General features: G+C 41.1%; 1 protein-coding gene across 1 annotated transcript in view; it reads right to left on the bottom strand.

Annotated features, from left to right (window-relative positions):
- nell2a (neural EGFL like 2a) overlaps positions 1-18,920 on the bottom strand; it is an 82,049-nt gene that overhangs the window by 11,320 nt on the left and 51,809 nt on the right. The window contains exons 14-16 of the mRNA XM_056388022.1: positions 16,268-16,390; positions 14,435-14,530; positions 1,429-1,569 (exon numbers count right to left, since the gene is read on the bottom strand). Of these exons, the coding sequence (XP_056243997.1) occupies positions 1,429-1,569; positions 14,435-14,530; positions 16,268-16,390 (360 nt within the window). The remainder of the gene's footprint in view (positions 1-1,428; positions 1,570-14,434; positions 14,531-16,267; positions 16,391-18,920) is intronic.

Below are 18,920 nucleotides of genomic sequence, written 5' to 3'. Positions count from 1 at the left end.
TTACAAGCCTGGTAATGTTGCTTTAGTAACACGGAGACGATGTAAAAAAGCCTGTCCTGTCGCAATATGGTTACAAATTCAACATGTGTCATTGGGCTGACGTGCAGTTTCCTTTCTTGAACAAAACACTAACCCGCTCTCTGCAGCCATAAGTTGCTCAACACAAGAGTGTCAGAGCTTCAAATGCAACTGTAAAATGCAGCAACTAAACAGCTTCCAGATCTTGGGGAAAATATACAGTATACAACTGTAATGTAACCCAGAAACCCACTTTTGGTCAAATTATAACTTTGCTTTGTTAGACACAGACAGGTTAGGTTTTTTGAGAGTGCCTTTAATGTGCTTTTTTTCCCTGCCTCTCCCAGCTCAAACTGACAGCCACGATGGGGTCAACGAGTGGAGCAGCGCAGGCACTATTGTTAAAGGCAATGCTTCGATGTTACTGTAGATTGAGGGTTTCCATTTTGACAGCTGACACTTCTCCTGACAGCCTGTATCAGAGAGACTGTTCCAGAAAATGAACAGGCTGCAAAAATAAAGCTGATGTATTTGGGAGAAAAACACACTGATAATGACATACCGATCCTATCGTATCATTACTTACACAAGTGTAACAAAACATTTTATAAAACAAGATTTTAGATGGCGCATGACTCACATATTTCAACCGAGTTTTGGCTAATTAAGAGACGCTGTATTCAGCGCTTGCTTCTGTAACTCTAATTTCTCAATTCTGAACAAAAGAAATCAAAGAGAAGACTGTGAGGAGAAGAGGATGTACAATTAAAAGCCATTCAATGGAAAATTAATGGGGCGTTTTCCATCAATGGGACATTGTGGAGCTATAAGATGCAAAAAAAAAGGCCCTATTCTTGCAATGCTAAAAGGTATGACCCAGAGTTTAGACTTGATTTGGGTGAAAGAAGTCAAAAACCTGAGGTAAAAAATATACGTTTCCAATCCAGTTGAGTGGCATCACAACTTCAAAAGTTCAGACACTTACACACACAAATTAAAATTTTGGACACAATTAAATATTTAAATGTTATAAACATGTATGGGGATAAACTATCCTGGAAAAAGGGAAAAAATTGGGATATCATTTCTGTTAAAAATAATTTTTTAACGTGTGAATTTTTACATACAACATGCTGTTTCATATCATAAATTCACAAGTTCCTTATATAAAAAGCACATGTGAAACTGATGTGTTCACATACTGTAGGACTTTACTGTATGACTGTATGCTTTACACACGATAAAGTCACATGTGTGTTTTTTGGGGATTTTGGTGTGAACTGTTAAGAAAAAAAAAAAAAAAAAAAGATTCTTATCAAGTGGCAATTTTTAAAACTGGAGGAAAATTCATACTTTTCTTCACCATATTTTTACACATTTGTGTAAAGAAAGCAAAGGTGGGCAACTCACCTACACATGATTCCCCATTGGCAGAAAACAAGCCGTTGTCATGGTAGCCATCACGGCACTCACAGTGGTACCAGCCGGGCAAGTTGACACAAGTGGATTTACTATCACACTCGACAAAGCCGTCGGCACACTCATCAATATCTGAGGGGAGGAGACGAGAGGAGAAGAGAGGAGAAGAGTGGAGGAGAGTGGGGAAGAGAAGAGAAGAGAAGAGAAGCCATATACAATCAGCATCATGTTGGTTTCAAAATATGCTCCTTACAGTGAATGGGCTATTGAGCTCCATTCTTGCCTGGTAGGCATATTCAACATTGACTGATTCATAATTGATAAAACAACGTGACTAGCATTTGAGTGAATCTAGTCCATAGGATTTATTGATCAAGCATAGTTGCATAGCCAGAGAAGGACATCTGCATCAATAAAAGATAGCAGGGAATGAATGAATCTAATATAAAAAGCCTATTCTGAGGAGGCAGAGTTTGTAACAGGCTTGTATTTTGAAATGCCAGTAAAAGTCCCATACAGTCTAATCCTCCAACACATGCCGGCACACAAACGAATCCAGAGGTCTGTGTGCACACTTTTATTGAACTTTGTTTGGACATGAAGAGTTTCTATGAGGTGACATGTGAAGAAGCTCAGCGAAAGGCTTCTACCACAGCCTGTGGGTGGTTGTCAATAGACGGAGCTTGTGTTTGTTTTCACAGAGCTGCACTTAGAAATATCCCTGACTCTGCCTCCGTCTTCAGCTCTTGTCTTTAATACTTTTTTTTCTTTTACCCTCGTCCCCTCCTCCTCTATTCGTCTCTTTTTTTTTTATATCCGCGCTTCCTATCTGTTCATAACAGGCCAACGGTCAACCCTGCAACTTTCCTACAGACATCAACCAAGAAGAATCTGATATAATTTTCAACAATGAGCCTAATAGGCACAGAGAAACAGATCACTCTGATGTTTCAGATTATATTTAATTAAAGTACGGGCCAAGCCCACACCAGAGAGGAAATAAAGCCTGTTATTACACAGTAGGGCTAAATATGTTAGGCCCAGACATGCACCGTGATTAAATGTGTCTGCATAGCCACTGATGGCTTTTTTATGATTGCGCATGATGCATGATGCTCTGCTCTCATTATGAAAATGGCAGTGTGCCGTGTCTGACCTTCTCTACGACTGCCTGCAACAGTATCCCCCACAGAGCGACAGACAGACGGGCTCATGGTCCCCCACCGCCCAGGCAGTAATGGGATTAAGATCTATTGGCTAATGAGCCCTCAGCCTTTTAATAGAATTTCTGCAGCAGATTAACCGTTGATCAAATGTCCCGCAGATTAGGGCCTTATCTATTTAAAAATTACCCGCATTTGTCTGAGTCAGCTGCAGGTTTGCTAAAAAAACCTACAGCATATTCATTTTTTTTTTTTTTTTTTTCTGTTTTCCACACTGGTCAGGTTCAGCTCTCTCTCTCTCTCTCTCTGTCTCTCTCTCTCTCTTTTGCTGTGGCAGACTTTAAAGCTCTCATTTCACTAATTGCATTAGTTTGGTGAGAGCAGAGCACCTCATTTTACCCCCTTAGGACAGCAAAGCTGGGTTAAAAGGACACTGCTTAAAAATCATGAGTCTACAGCAAATGCTATAACTAGCCTATCTTTGAAAATTAATATACATTCTCCCCACTCCTGAAGAGGAATATCCAATGCTCTTTGTTGCCTGTGAATTCCAGCATGATAAAAGCACAGAGAGGCTTTCAGGGGAAAAGCTGCATGAGTTATCTTGCCAATATATGAAAAAAAAAAATCAAAAATTAGTTTGAATCATCCTTTTCTCCCCAATATGGCTGTATGAAATTGTTCAAAGTACAACTGAGCGGTTAGATACTATTTATAACAGACACTGACGGTGAAGTAAGTCTAAAAATATGCAAATGGGTTATTTTCAGCCAGTTTCATTCAGGCATTTTTAAAAGCTCGACTGTCGGGCTTGTAACAACAGCGGGTTACACCCTCAACAAAAGATCTGTCGTTCTCCTCTTTTATCGGAGCCAAACCTGTCAGCTACAATTATGGCACGACGCTTCTCAGGCTGCTGTCAAATCAACTTTTAAAGTGCTGCTGTGTTTTAGGAGGGTGAAAGTCACTGTTGTCGCAACTCTCGGACTCGACAAGATTGAATGTGTGAGGTACAGCGAAGCTACGAGGCGCTCGCACAAGTCTCCCCTTCTCTTTTATCATCGTGCGTAAATGATAATGGAAGATCATTGTAATTAAATCATCAGCAATGACAATCAGACAAGGGCGCTGCTTGAAAGCTCTGTCTCTACTGAATCATGAGGCTTGTGCTTTTGTTGAATCATAGATGTGGATTTTGCAGTATTTTCTCTTGTAAATGATTTTTTCCAATCTCTGCATTGGGAAAAAAAAAACCGACTACACAAACAAAATAAAAACTGTCTTTGTGTCTCCATCTCTTTGAGAGGTCAAGGCCACAGAAATACAGTTATTTTGGAGTTACCTCGGTGACTGAAAGACTGACAGAGAAATACCTACGCACAGAGAGGAGGATGAGGACGGGCTAGATGAGGAGAACGAGCGTATTAGCAAAAAAGAGGAGGTGGCGGAGGAGACGGAGAGGAGTAAAAGGAAGAAGCAGGGGAAGAGGAGGAGGAATGGGCGAAGAGGGAGAAAGAGAGACGGAACTGACTGCTGTTATCCTGCTCGTGAGGTGAGTGGCAGCCTGGAAACAAGGGCTCTATTAAGGCAGCTCTCGGAAGACAAAGTAAGGAGCAAGCGGACGGTCCTTCCTCTGCACTCTCCCGGGCTTGTTATGCCACTCTGCCGTGAACTCCCTCTGCTTTCTTTCTTTATCCTCTGCCTTCACCTTTCCCCGTGTTCCTCTTTCACTTCACCTGTCTGTCTATCTGGGTCTCAAAGCCGAGGCAAAAACAGAGCCGCCCTCGTCCTCACCTTCCCTCATCCTTGCAGTTTGCTCTCACTTTGAGCAGGAAAAGGCAGAGTTTAGAGTTTAGTCCGCCCCTGCCCTCTTGTTCTTCACCCCCCCCCCCCTTTTATCGTTCTTGCTCCCTCCAACCTCTTCACACTGTCCTCGCTACCTATTCTGATCCTGCACAGGTACAGCCCTGTGCTTTGACCCCTTCCTTCTTTCCTTCTTTCCTTCCTCCAATCTCACTTCCCTCCCCAATTTCTTTTCTCATCTTTGACTGACAGATAGCCCCGGGGGCTGGGATACACTTCTGCTGCGTTGCATCACTCAGTGCAGGACCAGCTACTGCTGCCATACGTACATTCACTCGTACAGTAATCCATTTCCATTTCCACAGAGGTCTACCTGATAATCCTGATATAGGCTTCAGGAGGAATTATTCAGAAACATCTCTGGATCTCAACTGAACCTTTCCCTCCTGCTCTTGAGTCAGATGCCAAAACTGTATAAGTGGATTTTAAAATGAGCTGAATTTGTCATGTCATATCACATTTAAGATGATGCCTGAGAAAAGGCCGCAGAACCTTTAGGTTGATGATCATGTAAACAGAGCCTTTACTGGCATCTACACGACACAGCGATAAGGCAAGACATGGATTGCGGATCCCTGCTCTTTTATGTACAGTAAAGTGTAATTGAGTGATTGTCACCGGTCCTCACTCTTCATTAAGAGAAAGAGCAAACTCAAATAATCAATCAATCATCATGAAACCCGAGGCAAATTGAGTTACACACTGGGTTCCTGGAGATGAAACAGACACTGAAAAGCAAATCCATATCTGCAAGCACTTGAGTGGGAGAGTGGATGAGTAATCATGGAAAATTGGAAACAAGCCTTGTGAACAATCGGTGCATACAGCATGGAATCACTGTGTATCACTTACCTATAGCTGTACAATTCATCCACCCTTTAAAGTACAAGTGAAATAAAGATTCATCAGTGGTGTAGAAGTTATTGTTATTGTTTTATTTTTGAAAGTTTCAGAAATGCTGCTTTAGCTTCTGAGTGGGATGACGGACGCCATCTGCCAACGGAGACGAAGACGCAATACATACAAACTTGTGAGGGTACACTGTAGCTACCTTTTAGCTTAAAGGCTACAGCAGTTGTGTTAACAGTGGCTGCACTAGTCATTATTTTTAATTTAACAATTATGAAATTAACATAAAAGGAGTTGCTCATTGTGACATACCCACAGGGAATCATCACCCAACTCTCAGAGTCCTTCAGCTCAGTGTCTTAGTTTTCCAGTCCACAATTTTACTGTGTTGGTCTCTCACCGTCCCTCTTATCAACCTCTTTTCCAGCCACAGCAGACAGCTGTTCTTAGTGAGAAAGCTAATATTTGTTTCTGAGGAGGTGGTAGAAACACAGAGAGTAACAACTGAACAGAAACATGAAAAATGAATGATAATATTGCCCAGTGTATGATAGATGTGTAATTGTGCAACTGTTTGTTGACATCTCCTCTATATTAACTTGTTGATCTGGCTCTAAGTGGCCACAAAATCAGTTAATGCAGGTTTAATAAGAAGGACTACACTATTTAGCATCTAAACTGACTGAACTTGACATTTGCTGTTAAGTTGTTAATGTGTTCAGTGTATTACAGCTGACTAGCTAATTAGCTAAGCCACTCATTCAAAGTAGAGGTAGTTGTTTGGTTGCTCATTCAACAACCCGAGGTGCAACACAAGATATGTATCAGGGACATTGGCTGGAAAGCTAATGCGGGTTATGTTCTTACTGTGTAGCAGTGCGCTACACTACAGATACAGTAGACAGTTCCATGCTAAAAAAAAAGAAAAAAAAGAAAGACGATCTGTTTGTTGCAGCAGAGAAAAACATGCAGTTTAATTTCTGCTGGCCTCTAAAGCAATGTAGCTGACCGGTGCCCGGCGCAGTTCGCTGCACTGCAGCAGCTACAACAGCACGCTATCCCTAGGAGATGTGTCATTTAGGTAGAAGCAGCAGGTTGTGCTCAGCTAAACGACAGTTCCAGCCATTAGCAGGGCCTAATTAAGACACACTAATTATGGGTGATGGAGTGAGTGCTTTGTAAGGCCGTCTCTAAATAAATAATGAATACATAATCATTGTGCTTAAACAAGCCGCTTGAGCTTAAACAGTCACAGCCCCCCAGGCCTTGTGGGTAAATCATGGAGCAAAGGAGGGAGAGAGGGAGAGCTGCAGTGATGCATCATGGGAGCTGTCAAGGGGTGAAAAAATTAATACGGTTTTAAATATTCACTACCTGTGCATGAGTGTCGGGTGGGAGGTGCCCAGGGGGGATTTCAACTGTGCTGAGGTTGTGATGGTTTTTTTTTTTTTCTTGCCAACTATTGTATAAGACACACTTGCTATTTAAAATTACACATGAACAAAGCATCAGCAACTGATAGCAACTCTTCTGCCCAGTGCAGTTCAACCTGCACGCCTGTTTCTAATGCACATGAAGCCCATCTTGTATCTGTTAATCTGTATTTCTTTCTATTTGCTATTTATCTCCCAGCCTGTGTGACCCTGGCTGTCTGTTTACTGGCCTATCTGTAGTTTTGTCTGTTTTTCTGCCTTCTGAGTTTTTGTCTGTCTTGTGTGTCTTTCTGTTTAAAACTGACAAGCTTCCTGGAGCTCGACATCAATGTAAATGAGGTCTGAGGGAACAAATTGTTTGTCTGGCCCCATTCTGCTCTCTGTCCTAGTCAATATGCCAGCGTGACCTCAGGGCTTAACACTCCTCCTCTCACTGCCTTCAAAGTTTCCTCATGAACTCACTGGCCATCCACTTGTCTCCTCCAATCCTCCTCCTCCACCTCCTCCTCCTCCTCCTCTTCATTGCTATTTTTCCTCTTCCGTTTTTATACCTCATTATAAATCACCACCTTATAGCTTCCTTTTTCCCATCACTTTTCTCCTCTCCTCTTATCTCTTCTCATCTGCTATTACCCAATAATTAAAAATCCTTTTCTTTGTTCACTTCTTGACTGTCTTTGTCCGTATACTGCACATTCCTTCCTTCCCTCCTCCTCCTCCTCCTTCTTCTTTTCCCATAAGTTAGAAAAAAGGGCATAAAAACTCATTGAATATTTCATGGCGGAAACAAAGAATATTGAAGATCTGATGAAAAAAGGCGCCATTTCACTCACATAAACATAACGTTCTCCTCTTTGGATCACGTCTCTTTATGAGAGTATCAATTCAGAAGACGAAGTGTGCCGGTAAATGATCTCGACTTGAGAAAATGAGAGTTTTGCCTACTGATAAAACATCAATTTACCGTGTAGGTGTAATGCACAAGGACTCCCTGATGGTGCTCTTGAACATAACCCTCCAGGAGTGTGTAGGAGTCACAAATCTGAATTGCATCATTAACACCAAACATAAAAATCTTTAATCTCTTTCTCCTTGTCCTTAAAGAACATTGTTGATGCCAAGCTATCCTCTGTATGATTCTGCCCCGCTGACTAAAAGTGCTTGAGAGGACTTAAGACTGCAGATGAATTAAAAGATGAAAGGGAGGGGTGTCCATCCACAACATCTGATCAAATGCCCCCCCCCCCCCCCCCCCCACCCCTTCAGCAGCCCACTGCATCCTTTGAGAAGCTAGCAAGAGGCCAGACAAGGACAGCAGAGATGGCCATTAGTTACAGAACTGACAGCATAGTGACAGAAAATTTTAACTAGTGGCCAGGCATCCTAATAAGCGTATAGGAGCTTGAAAGGAGAGGATAATGAGCTGAAAATAAAGGCTAAAATACAAAGGCTACCTTCCCATTCATCTCACAGGAACAGTTCAGCAATTCAGTCAATAAACACGCATCTGAGACCTAAACAGAGGAGAGGATGTTCACAGACGTTATGTCCAATTATTTTATGCAGGGCCTATCAGCTGGTAAAAAATCTTTACAGTCCCAGGCCCTGTTTCCTCTGAGGTTCTTAGAGCTAAGACGATCATAATGCCCCGTGTTATAAATCTTCTTAGTTATATACAAAAAGCATTATCAGTAAAGGCGCTCTTAAACTTCTGTCAGACAAAACTACAGCATCGTTCATTTACAGTTTATGGGTTTTTATTTATTACATTTAATGATTTAGTCTTTTATCAGGACCAAAGTGATATTTTCTGTGTGCTTTGTGCAACATTGAGTGAAGCTCTTTAAGTGCAAACAATAAATAAATAAACAGCCCTATAGGCCATGACAGGGGAAATGGAAATTACTAGGGATAGGAAGAATTTCTTGAACCTTCTTTTCAAGGATATAAGAATATTCATGAAATCGTCGATTTGTATTAAACGGCTATGAAACGTGCATGGCCATTCTCTGATTCATCAGTTATGCAAAGGCACCCAGAGCAATGATATTCAACCTTCACAATGAGGACTGCACTTTGATGGGCGGAAGTTTAAACTAGTTCCTTATAGCGCAGCCTTGAAGTAAAGGGCTTTTTGCTCACATATGCCTAAGCACATGTTTTCATTATTATATTCACCCTATCTTGCCGAAGTGCCACTTTTCCTGATCTTTTATTTTCTGTTTTAAATTATTCTCTTCTTTTATTCATGTGCATTAGTCACCTATGTTTTTTTTTGTTTTTTTTTTAGTAAACCATGCAATTTGAGGCTCAATTTGGATCAAGTGTAACATGTAGCAGCCAATTTGTTTGAAGAACACCGGAGTTACTTTCTCACACCTCCACCCAGTAACATTTATCATGTAAAATGCTGCAAGCTGTGATTGTTGACTTTAAGCTATACTTTCATTATCTTCTCAGTGATTATAAGTTCTCTCATGCGTCATTTTTCACATTTATGGTTTGTATTTTATGTGTCTTTATGGATCTGTTATGGTTCATGTAATGATACTAGAGTTGTTTCGATACCAGTATCGATCAGAAATTATACTAACACTGATACTGACAAAAATACGTATCGGGTATCGCACCGATCCGATACCATGTTTGATACCAATTTATTAATAAACTTTATAGTTTCACACTTGGATAAAACTGCAGTTTCACGGAAATCAATTCTTCTTTGCCTACACAGGAAGGAGCATTGCAGTCACTGGCACCTACTGTTTTAAAGCAGCGAAGAAGTCGGTAAATAGCATAGTAAATGTGTATTTGCTCTTAAGTGATGTTTTTAGACATGCATGGAAACATTGGAACAGGTGTCCTTTTAGGAAACAGTCTTAACCTCTAAGATCGATTTATGTTGGAAGCAAGGCTGGGACAATTCATTTCTGTTTAGTTATATGGGCAACCTTGTTTCTCTGCACTTTGCAAATGTTATGAGAAACAAAATCTTCTGCAGCATGGACCCAAATGAAAAGAAAAACTTAACGGAGTCACAGTCAAATAGCACAGCAGCTACATCATCGTTCTTGTACTTCAACAAGACACACAGTATGTCTGTTTTACCACATCAAACATCAGTCACAGGACAGTGATCAATCACAAAATAATGACCTCCCCATTCTTTCAAGTGAGCTTAAGTTGTGTAGCAGACCTCTACTGTCTGGTGTTCAAGCACTGCGGGTTAGAAAACAAAACATCAGAGGCTTTAACAGGCATTTAGTTTGAACTCTGAATCATCCTAATAGCTATTATTGCACATTTTTATTCTCAATTCCTCCAAGCCAAGGAAGAAAATTCATGTCTATTTTGATGAAAAATAAATGTAATATTCCAGCATTTGCCCATCTCTCACCCAGGCCATATAAGGAATAGTGCTAGCCTGGGGCTATGCTGCATGTTCAGGGCACACATTACATGGCTGGCCCTGCGCACATTTATATCCATGACTGAAGTGTATGTGCCCTGCCGCAGCTGTATCCTGCATAATTCATGATGTGTCAGAGTTCTCCACTAGCTGGTGTCTGTCTGTCAGCACTGCATGTCCCCTGTCCCTCCCCATCCATTCCCCCTGAATGGTAATGACAAGCAAGGCGAGCGCACACACAGCCGCAAAAAGACCATAACACAAACAAGAGTCACAGACGCACAGAAAGAGACAACACATTATCACACATCCACGTACTTTTACAATTACACACGGTCGGACACAAATGTACACAAAATATTACACGTGCGCACACCTCAGTGCACTGAAAAAACAACTATCTGAAATTGGGCGTCAGGTTGACAATCTGCAAACTGTTAGCGTCTTCTTCGCATATGTGTGTGTGTGTGTGTGTGTGTGTGTGTGCATGCTCAGAGGTGCACGCGCATAGCTGCACTGCATTGAAGAGCTCCTGTTCGGTGTCTTATGACAGGCCGTCAGTCTGCTGCTGCAGCAGCAGAAGTGGTGGAGTCCCTGGGGAGGCCTCTAAAAGCTCACAGGGTTCTGGGGGTGGGGAGCCCAGACTTAGTGAAAGCTTTTCCATGTTCATCCACCCAGCTCTGCTTCTCCTCCTCCTGCAGCACCGACTCCACCAGCCTCATTCCGCATCCAAATGCAGAGGAAACTCACTAACCCCTACCCTCTAACCACTCATCTCTGTCCTTCCATTTCCCATTCCATCGCTGCATCTGTCAGTTTTTCCCAACATCTCTGTATCTTCCTTTCCACTTCACCTCCTCTCACCCCCCCCTCCCAGTTGTTATCTCTCTTTCCTCTCTCTCTTCAAATTTTGGATCCGTCACTCTCCCCGTACATCTCCATCTCTTCTCCCCGAACCATTGTCCCCCCCCAGCTCCCTCCCTGCCCCCCCCCCCATCCTACCCCACCTCCCCCCCATGTCAGAGCACCATATCCAACACTACATTAACCTCCATACATCTTTGTGAGCTTCTCCAGCAGACACTTCCCTCACTGGGAGCTCCTGTCACACTGAGGAGACAGTAAGAATGGCCTCCGTTTCACACTGAATGACTGGTGAAGTCTCTAAACAGTGCCAGAGGCTTTAGCCCTGTAGCAAGGGACCCTGACGGTGGTCCTGCAGTATAAAACCACAAGAAAAAAAAAAAAAGACAAAAAAAAGCACACAAGGATGCTAGCTGTCACAGAGCTGACTCGGATGAGATCGGGAGGGATTGTGGGAGGAAGGAGAGAGATATGCACACAGCAGCAGCAGCAGCTGTGGTGACAAACATCGTGTCGCCTGAGGCACTAGGAGCGTGCAGGATTTTTGGCGTGCATGTGAGCGCAGGGTTGTGTTTGCGTCCTCGAACCTCGAATTCTAATCAGATTGAATGAAGAACGGAGAGAGCCTATAAACAGATTGATCCCAGAGCCGCCAACCACTCGTCCCCTGATTCCCCTCATGGTGCGATTAAGAAACAGACAACTATATTTATGCGAACAACTGTTTTACAGTCACATCTTAAATGTTCAGTTAACCTAAACTGTAATGCAACACATTTTCTCATTTCTCGTGGTTTCTATCCGTGCACATTGTTTTGGTTGCATTTGTTCAAGCTCAAAATATCTGCCTCCGCCTCAATGCAATGGAGGTAGATGGAATTTTGTGTGTGGTGCCCATTGCACTTTGGTAAATTTGCTTTTTGAAGATTGATGCCACTCTCATATCTGTCCGTTAAATATGAAGCTATAGCCAGGAGACACTTAGTTTAGTTTAGCATAGAGACTGGAAATAAGAAACGTCTAGCCTGGTTCTGGTTAAAGAATCTGCCTATCAGCACCTCTAAACCTCACCAGTTAACACACTATGACTTGTTTGTTTAAACTGATCCTGAAAAGGATTTAAATAAAATCTAAACGCACTTGCTGTGACCATCATAAACTGCATTTTATGATGGTCTGCACAAAGTCTGCACAAATAAAAACAAGCAGGTGCTTAAAGGTACAACCATTAAAACATTTTTGGGATGTATTTATTGGTATTGGTTGTATGTACTTTCAAGTAAATCTATATACGTTTTCATTATCTGACACCGTGTTCATTCATTAAGGTTTGAGTATAGGGAGCTGCATGTGACTGTGTAATTGAAGCTTGTACTTAATTCACTTGTCTGACACTGTGTCGCTGATACTCTTAATCATGTAACCACTATAACAAAGGCTTTTTAAGGGACCCGTGTGCAGGACACAGGGGGACCTGTTTTCATTAGTGTATAATCACCTGAAACTAAGAGTCACTGTGTTTTCGTTAGCTTAGAATGAGCTCTTCCTATCCATTTAGGCAGGGGGTCCTATTCCATGTAGCCCACCATGTTGCACCACCATGTTTCTACAGTAGCCCAGAATGGACAAACCAAACCCTGGCTCTAGAAAGGGCCTTTCATGTTTTTACATAACTTTAAGGTATACGTTATCTTGCACACTTGCAAAGGGAGGGGTATTGAGTTGCTTGCAATCCGCCACCTCACCAATAGATGCCACTAGATCCTTTACACACTGGTCCTTTACGGCTTTTTTTTTTTTTTTTTGTACATTAACGAAGCAGTGTGTTTTGTCTTTTTAGGGAATTCATTCCCTTTTTTTGTGGACAGAGAACTAAAACCTTTCCTAAAAGTAAGCTTGATATGATTGATCTGATGAAAATAGATGCCTGTGTGTTTGTCCACTACAAAGAAATGTTTCAGACAAAACACATTTATTTGTAGATCTGTGCTTTTGAGATATCGAGTGACAAAAAGAAACATCTTGGATAAAACTTTGGTGCGTATTGTGAGATTTCTCCTTTGATGGACTATTCTGTAACTGTTTTTGAGATGCAGAACACTCTCAAAAGAGAGCATTGTGGGAAAGGAGGGCAGAAAGAAGAAGGCAGAGATCTAAAACACTATAGAAGGTAATGAAATGTGTGATTGCCTGGATCGTGGCATTACTAAGGGACGAGGTCCTCAGAACCTTTTCTACCGCAAAATGGGGAGGAGGATAAGTCATTATAGTTTAGGTGTGTTAACACATTCTCTGTAGCGCTCTCTCTCTCTCACACACACACACACACACTTTCTCTCTCTCTCTTTCGCTCTTTCTCTCCTTCCTCAGCATCTCAGGGCAGTACCATGAGGAAATTCATTTACTTTAAGACAGGCAGTAAAAAGGACGCCTCGTAAAAAAGGTCCTTTATGTGCAATCAATACCGAGAGGCAGAGAGGCTCAGTTTGCTTCGCTCAAACACTAGCGCACACACTGAGAGAACTGTGATGACTTGACTTTCTATTAGCTCGGCCGCTTGTCTCCTGAAGGACACTCCGCGAGGGGTTGAGGCGGGTTATGGGAAGGGTGTTGCTGCAATAGATTAGATTAGCAATATAGTGTTTCTTGGTTACCTTAAATCACCAGCACTGTAGGGGTAAACACACTGAATAGGACCTGAAAGTCTTATCACAATGTTGTGTCTGATATATTTCCATGCATGAGAGCAAGTAGTAACATGGTCTTTCCTATAAACACAAGCTGACTTAATACTTGGTTAAGCTCTCATGCTCTATCGGATATTGTGCACCAGGAGTTTGTGCAGTCGTAATTCGGATGTGGCATGGAGCCTATGAGCAGGAATGCCACGCTGATTAATATGGGCTGTGATATGGGGTAATTCCCATACTGCTGCAACTGCAGTTCAAATCCTCCGTCGGGCCATTGGAAGAGGTACAAGCTCATTATTCACCATGGAGCACAGGCCTACACAGTGTGACGCACTCACGGACACACACTCAGCCACAAACACAATCAAACACTCACATACACACAGCGAATACAGTGGATTGCAAGCACTGAAAACATCTCAGCATTTACAGATCAGCTGTTTTGTCGAGGTCAGAGCAAAGACAGCTCCACAAAGTAAGAATAATCACTGCCTTTTTTAAACAAGAGCCCAGATATGCCAGGATATCTAAAGCAACAACTTTGATCACTCCTCCTCTTTCCTTTTTGTCCTTTTCCTGTTGGATCTGAAAATCGTAAAACACCCCCTCACTTTACGTCACCTCTTCTTCCTACTTCTTGTCCCTTCTTAAACATTCAGTCAAAAGTGCTCCTTGAGCTATTTTTGAAGAGAGAATCGTGGGAGTGAGACTAAAATTAACTCTTACCTGTCTCGCATCTCTTCCCAGTAAATCCCTGCTGGCAAACACAGTTGTTCGGTGAGATGCAGGTCCCCCCATTCTGGCACAATCCGTCACACATAGCTAGAGGTAGACCAGAAGAGAAGAGCCATTTCTCACTAAGATTAACGAGCATTAACTATGTAATTAGACCAGCAGCGGCATATGTATTTGCATACAGAATAAGAGCTAATTTTGTGATGTGATTCATTACAGGCTCACACAAAATTATTAGACGTGATTAATGTATCTCACCAAGGTTAATTCAAAAATGTTCATTATCCGTGGGCAGACTGTTAGTTAATGTGTCCCCAAAACACAGAGACATCGCTGAAGTTGACAGAATGCAATGGAAATAAATGTAATAGAACAAAGAGTAAGAAGCATTAAAATCAAAAATTATTCCTATCCAGTAAGATGAGAATCACACAGTGCTTAAAATTTTGTTAAAGAGGCAAATCTGTAAAGTTGGAGGCTTCACAATAGACAGATTTAAATCAGAACAGTGAAAACAGAAGCAAAAAAGGCATAGATATCCTGACTCTGTTTATCCAAAAATGCTAAATCCTACCAACCAACACCGTATTTTCTGAAGGCCCTGATGTTGAAGTTTAACCCTGATGACATCACAATGACACTATCAGTGGTATTTTAGAGCTGATTAGTTGACTAATCGATTAGTCTACTGACAGAATAATAATTGCCATCTGTTTTGGTAATCAATTAATCGTTTAGGTCAATTTTTGTTTGAAATTTCATACAAAAAATAGTTATTTGCCTAGTTCCTGCTTCTCATTTGTGAAGATTTGCTTCTTTTCTTTATCTTATTCAACAGAAAACTGAATAATTTTAGGCTTTGGCTCGTTGACTGGGGAAAAGAAACCATTTGATGACATCACCTTAGGCTTTATGAAATTATCATGGGGATATGAGCTATTTTCTAATATTTTTTTAGACTACGCAATTTATCTAGAAAATAATTAGGAGATTAATTGATAATGAAAATATTACTTAGTTCTCCCAGCCCTAGTTAATTTAATTTTAGGAAAGGTCCTCCAGAGCAGTTTTCACAGGATTTGTTGTAGTCCCCATGATGAGTAAACGTATCTTTATGTGTAAAACCATCCCTAATAAAGGGATTAATTACAAATAGAAAAGCAAGCAGAGTGAAGCACCCATTAAAGCCGGGCCACAGAAGGCTTTTCAGTAGGCACCGCTGAGAATATGAACACAATACAGTTTACATGGCGGTGATAAGGAGGCAGGAACCTTCAAACATCAGACATATGAGATGATTCGACTTTGGAGCAGACTTGTGAATATGCCTGTTCTACAAAGATTTTTATCTAATTCGTTATATCATCATATTTCATTTCATTTAGCATGGACAACCCCTGATTAGCAAGGTAAAATCTTTATTTTCTATGACTAGTTTATCTTTCATTTTTAAAAACAGATTACAGTGTAATATTCATGACTCAATGCAAACTGATCCTTATGTAAGAGAGAATATGGTCCGTTGATGTTTGGTACAAAACCTGAATAAGAAACAACTTGTCTCATGAATAACAACTGCAAGTTCTTCTGGGTGGATGGTTCTAAATAACTTGAGCTTTGTTTGAGGAAGAGAATCTCTTTTCTGTCAGATTTTATTTGTACAACTAGGGACAAAAGAAGGTCTCTGTTTGCAATGTAATGTAAGGAGATAGTTTATGTCTGACAAATGTTTCAACTCTGCAAAGGTATTTTTGGTGTGTTGTAAGTCCACATGGCCTGAGCACTTGACACAACAAATAGCAAAGCTAACACAGTGTTGCTTACCTTTGCAGACTGTCCCATTACCAGTGTAGCCGGGCTTACAGGAGCAGCTGTGTCCTCCAACCATGTTGAAGCACAAGGCATTCTCATCGCAGTTGTGGAGTCCGCTGAGGCACTCATCGTGCTCTGCAGAAGATAAGGTAAGGTACATTTATTCAAAGGGCCTTTTGAAACAAGAGCTACAGAGTGATGTACAATAAAAAACAGAAGAGAAGTAGACATTTGAAAACAAAGAAGTCACACATTATAAAACAAATTGCTTACAATAAGAGAGTTTTTCACAGTTTCTTAAAACTACCCACTGACTCTGTGTTTTTTATACCTGAGGCAAGACAGTTCTGGAGAGTGGGAGCTAAACTGTGAAAGCTTGGTCACCCTTGGTTTCTAGCCTAGTCTTTGGGACAGTCAGCTGGCCTTGGTCAGAACACCTGACAGATCTCAGTGATCTTGCTGTAGCCAAGGCACACATTAACCATGCAAGCTAAGTAAGGTGGGGGCAAACCTTGCAGTGCTTTACAGGTGATTATGAGATTCTTAAAATCAATTCTGAAGTCAATGAGCAGCCAATGTAGAGAGGCCAGCACTGGTGTAATGTGACCTATATAGTGTCTGGAGCCACGACACAGAAGAGCAACTCCAAGTGGTGAACAGTGCTTTGCAATAATCAGTGAGGGAAGAAACAAAAAAATGTGAATGATTTTTTCCAGATCTCGAGTGAAACAGATTTGATTTTCATTTTTCAAGTTCATGTGTTGGTCAACAATGACTCCTAGATTTTTGAGGATACTTAACATTTGCTGCCAATGGACCAATGCACTGCTGTGTTTTATCAGAAATGCTCTCAGGGGCAATAATAAGGATTTCTTTTTTGTCAGGGTTGAGCCGGAGGAAGTTATCTGATAACTAACCAGTCCTTGATAGCTGGTCCAGTTTGAATGAGAAGTAAAGCTGTGTATCGTCCGCAAAAACAATGAGAAGAAACACTTTAGCTCACACCAATTAAGGAACCAAGGGGAAGCTTATTCAGAGAGAAGAGAATAGGACCAAGGATTGAACCCTGGAGCACACCACAAGTCAATGGAGCAGATGAGGAGACACAATCATCAGTAGCTTCAGAAACAATCTTATCCGACAAATAGGAGGCAAACCAGTCAAGGTCAGTCCCAGTTAAACCCCTGGAGTCTACTCAGGAGATTAAAGTGGCCAATGGTGTCAAGCAGCAACAGGACCGAACAAGACGACACAACAGGCATCAATGTCAAAAGCAGCAACAGGTTACACTTCATCCTCAGATATGCAAATCACTACTACTATTGAGAACATAACACTTGATTAGAGAAAGATGAATGTTTATTTTCCTGATAAATATGAGGAATGATCGCTGCCAGCTGGTAGTTTGTTTGACTTTGCTGAAATAAGATTTCAGACTCAGTCTGGGATTAAATGACCTGATAGTTACACAGCTGTGAATCTAGTAATAAGACATCAGTGACATACGGCCAATTGAAGAACAAGCCATTTCTCTATCTCCCGTCATGATCTGGCATTGTCTTAGATGTTCTGCTGCAATTTGTTCTTTGTTTGGCACAAATGGAGCTGGAATCGTCTCAGTGATCAATCTGAGCTTTATAACAACTGAAAGTAAACTCATTAATTTGTATCTATACATTACTGAGGTGCCATCTTGTGTTTTACTTTGCATTTATAAACCATTGGCCTTTAGTTTGAGTGTTCTAAATTGGCACGACTGGCATTACATTAAGTACCAAAAGAATTGCTTTCTGTAAGTTTTACACAAGCATCAACAAAATGTTCCTTTAGAACGAGGACTCCCAAGCTCTCATCACTGCTGCTGCCGAGTTAGTGATATGGTGAGTTATGAATCACTACAAGCTTGACTAATGGCCACAGCCCATGACATGCTGTGTCCAACTGGCAAACAAATCTCTTCCCCTCTGTGTGGAGAACCTCAGGATGGGACGCGGAGACTGAAGCGGCACAGTAGAGGACACAAATCAAACAGTGCAAGTACAAATACAATAATGATACCACATGAAAAAAAACTCTGTTAAGTTCAAACAGCTGTAGTGTTGAGAAAAATGGGAGGAAAAGTGTGATCAAGTTTTCACACATATGGTAAAATCAATACTTAGTGACAGAGAAACACGAGGTACTAAAGAAAATGAAAATATTATTTTTGGATTGTACATATGTAGAAATAATTCAAAACATATTGATCGCACTGTAAAGTTACTATACCAGCTATTATCTACTATAAGTCCCTGTAGATAAATTAAATGATTATAATAAAAGGTGTGATACTGTAATCTATTCAAAAGTAGAGAATTTTTTAAATCTTACAGTAACTGCTAATGTTTCTCCACAGCGTAATGTGAGGGTCCCCAGCACACAAACTGTTTAATGTCTTTATTTTGTTTCTGAGAAGGAAAGTAGACCACTACAGGTAACTATAGCTGTACATTTTCAAAGTGTGACATATCGTCATAACATGGCCCACATTTTGTGTTACCTTCATAAGACATAAACAGCTGATAAAGGATTTCATACTTGATCATTATTTCCTACACAGAGGAGTTTATAAACAGGCTTCTTTAGAAATGAAATGCTGTTAATGAGCCAGTTTGAAGCTGCAGAG

The sequence above is a fragment of the Seriola aureovittata genome, chromosome 10 (assembly GCF_021018895.1).
Source record: "Seriola aureovittata isolate HTS-2021-v1 ecotype China chromosome 10, ASM2101889v1, whole genome shotgun sequence".
NCBI lineage: Eukaryota > Metazoa > Chordata > Actinopteri > Carangiformes > Carangidae > Seriola > Seriola aureovittata.
This window is presented reverse-complemented; position numbering and strand designations above follow the sequence as displayed.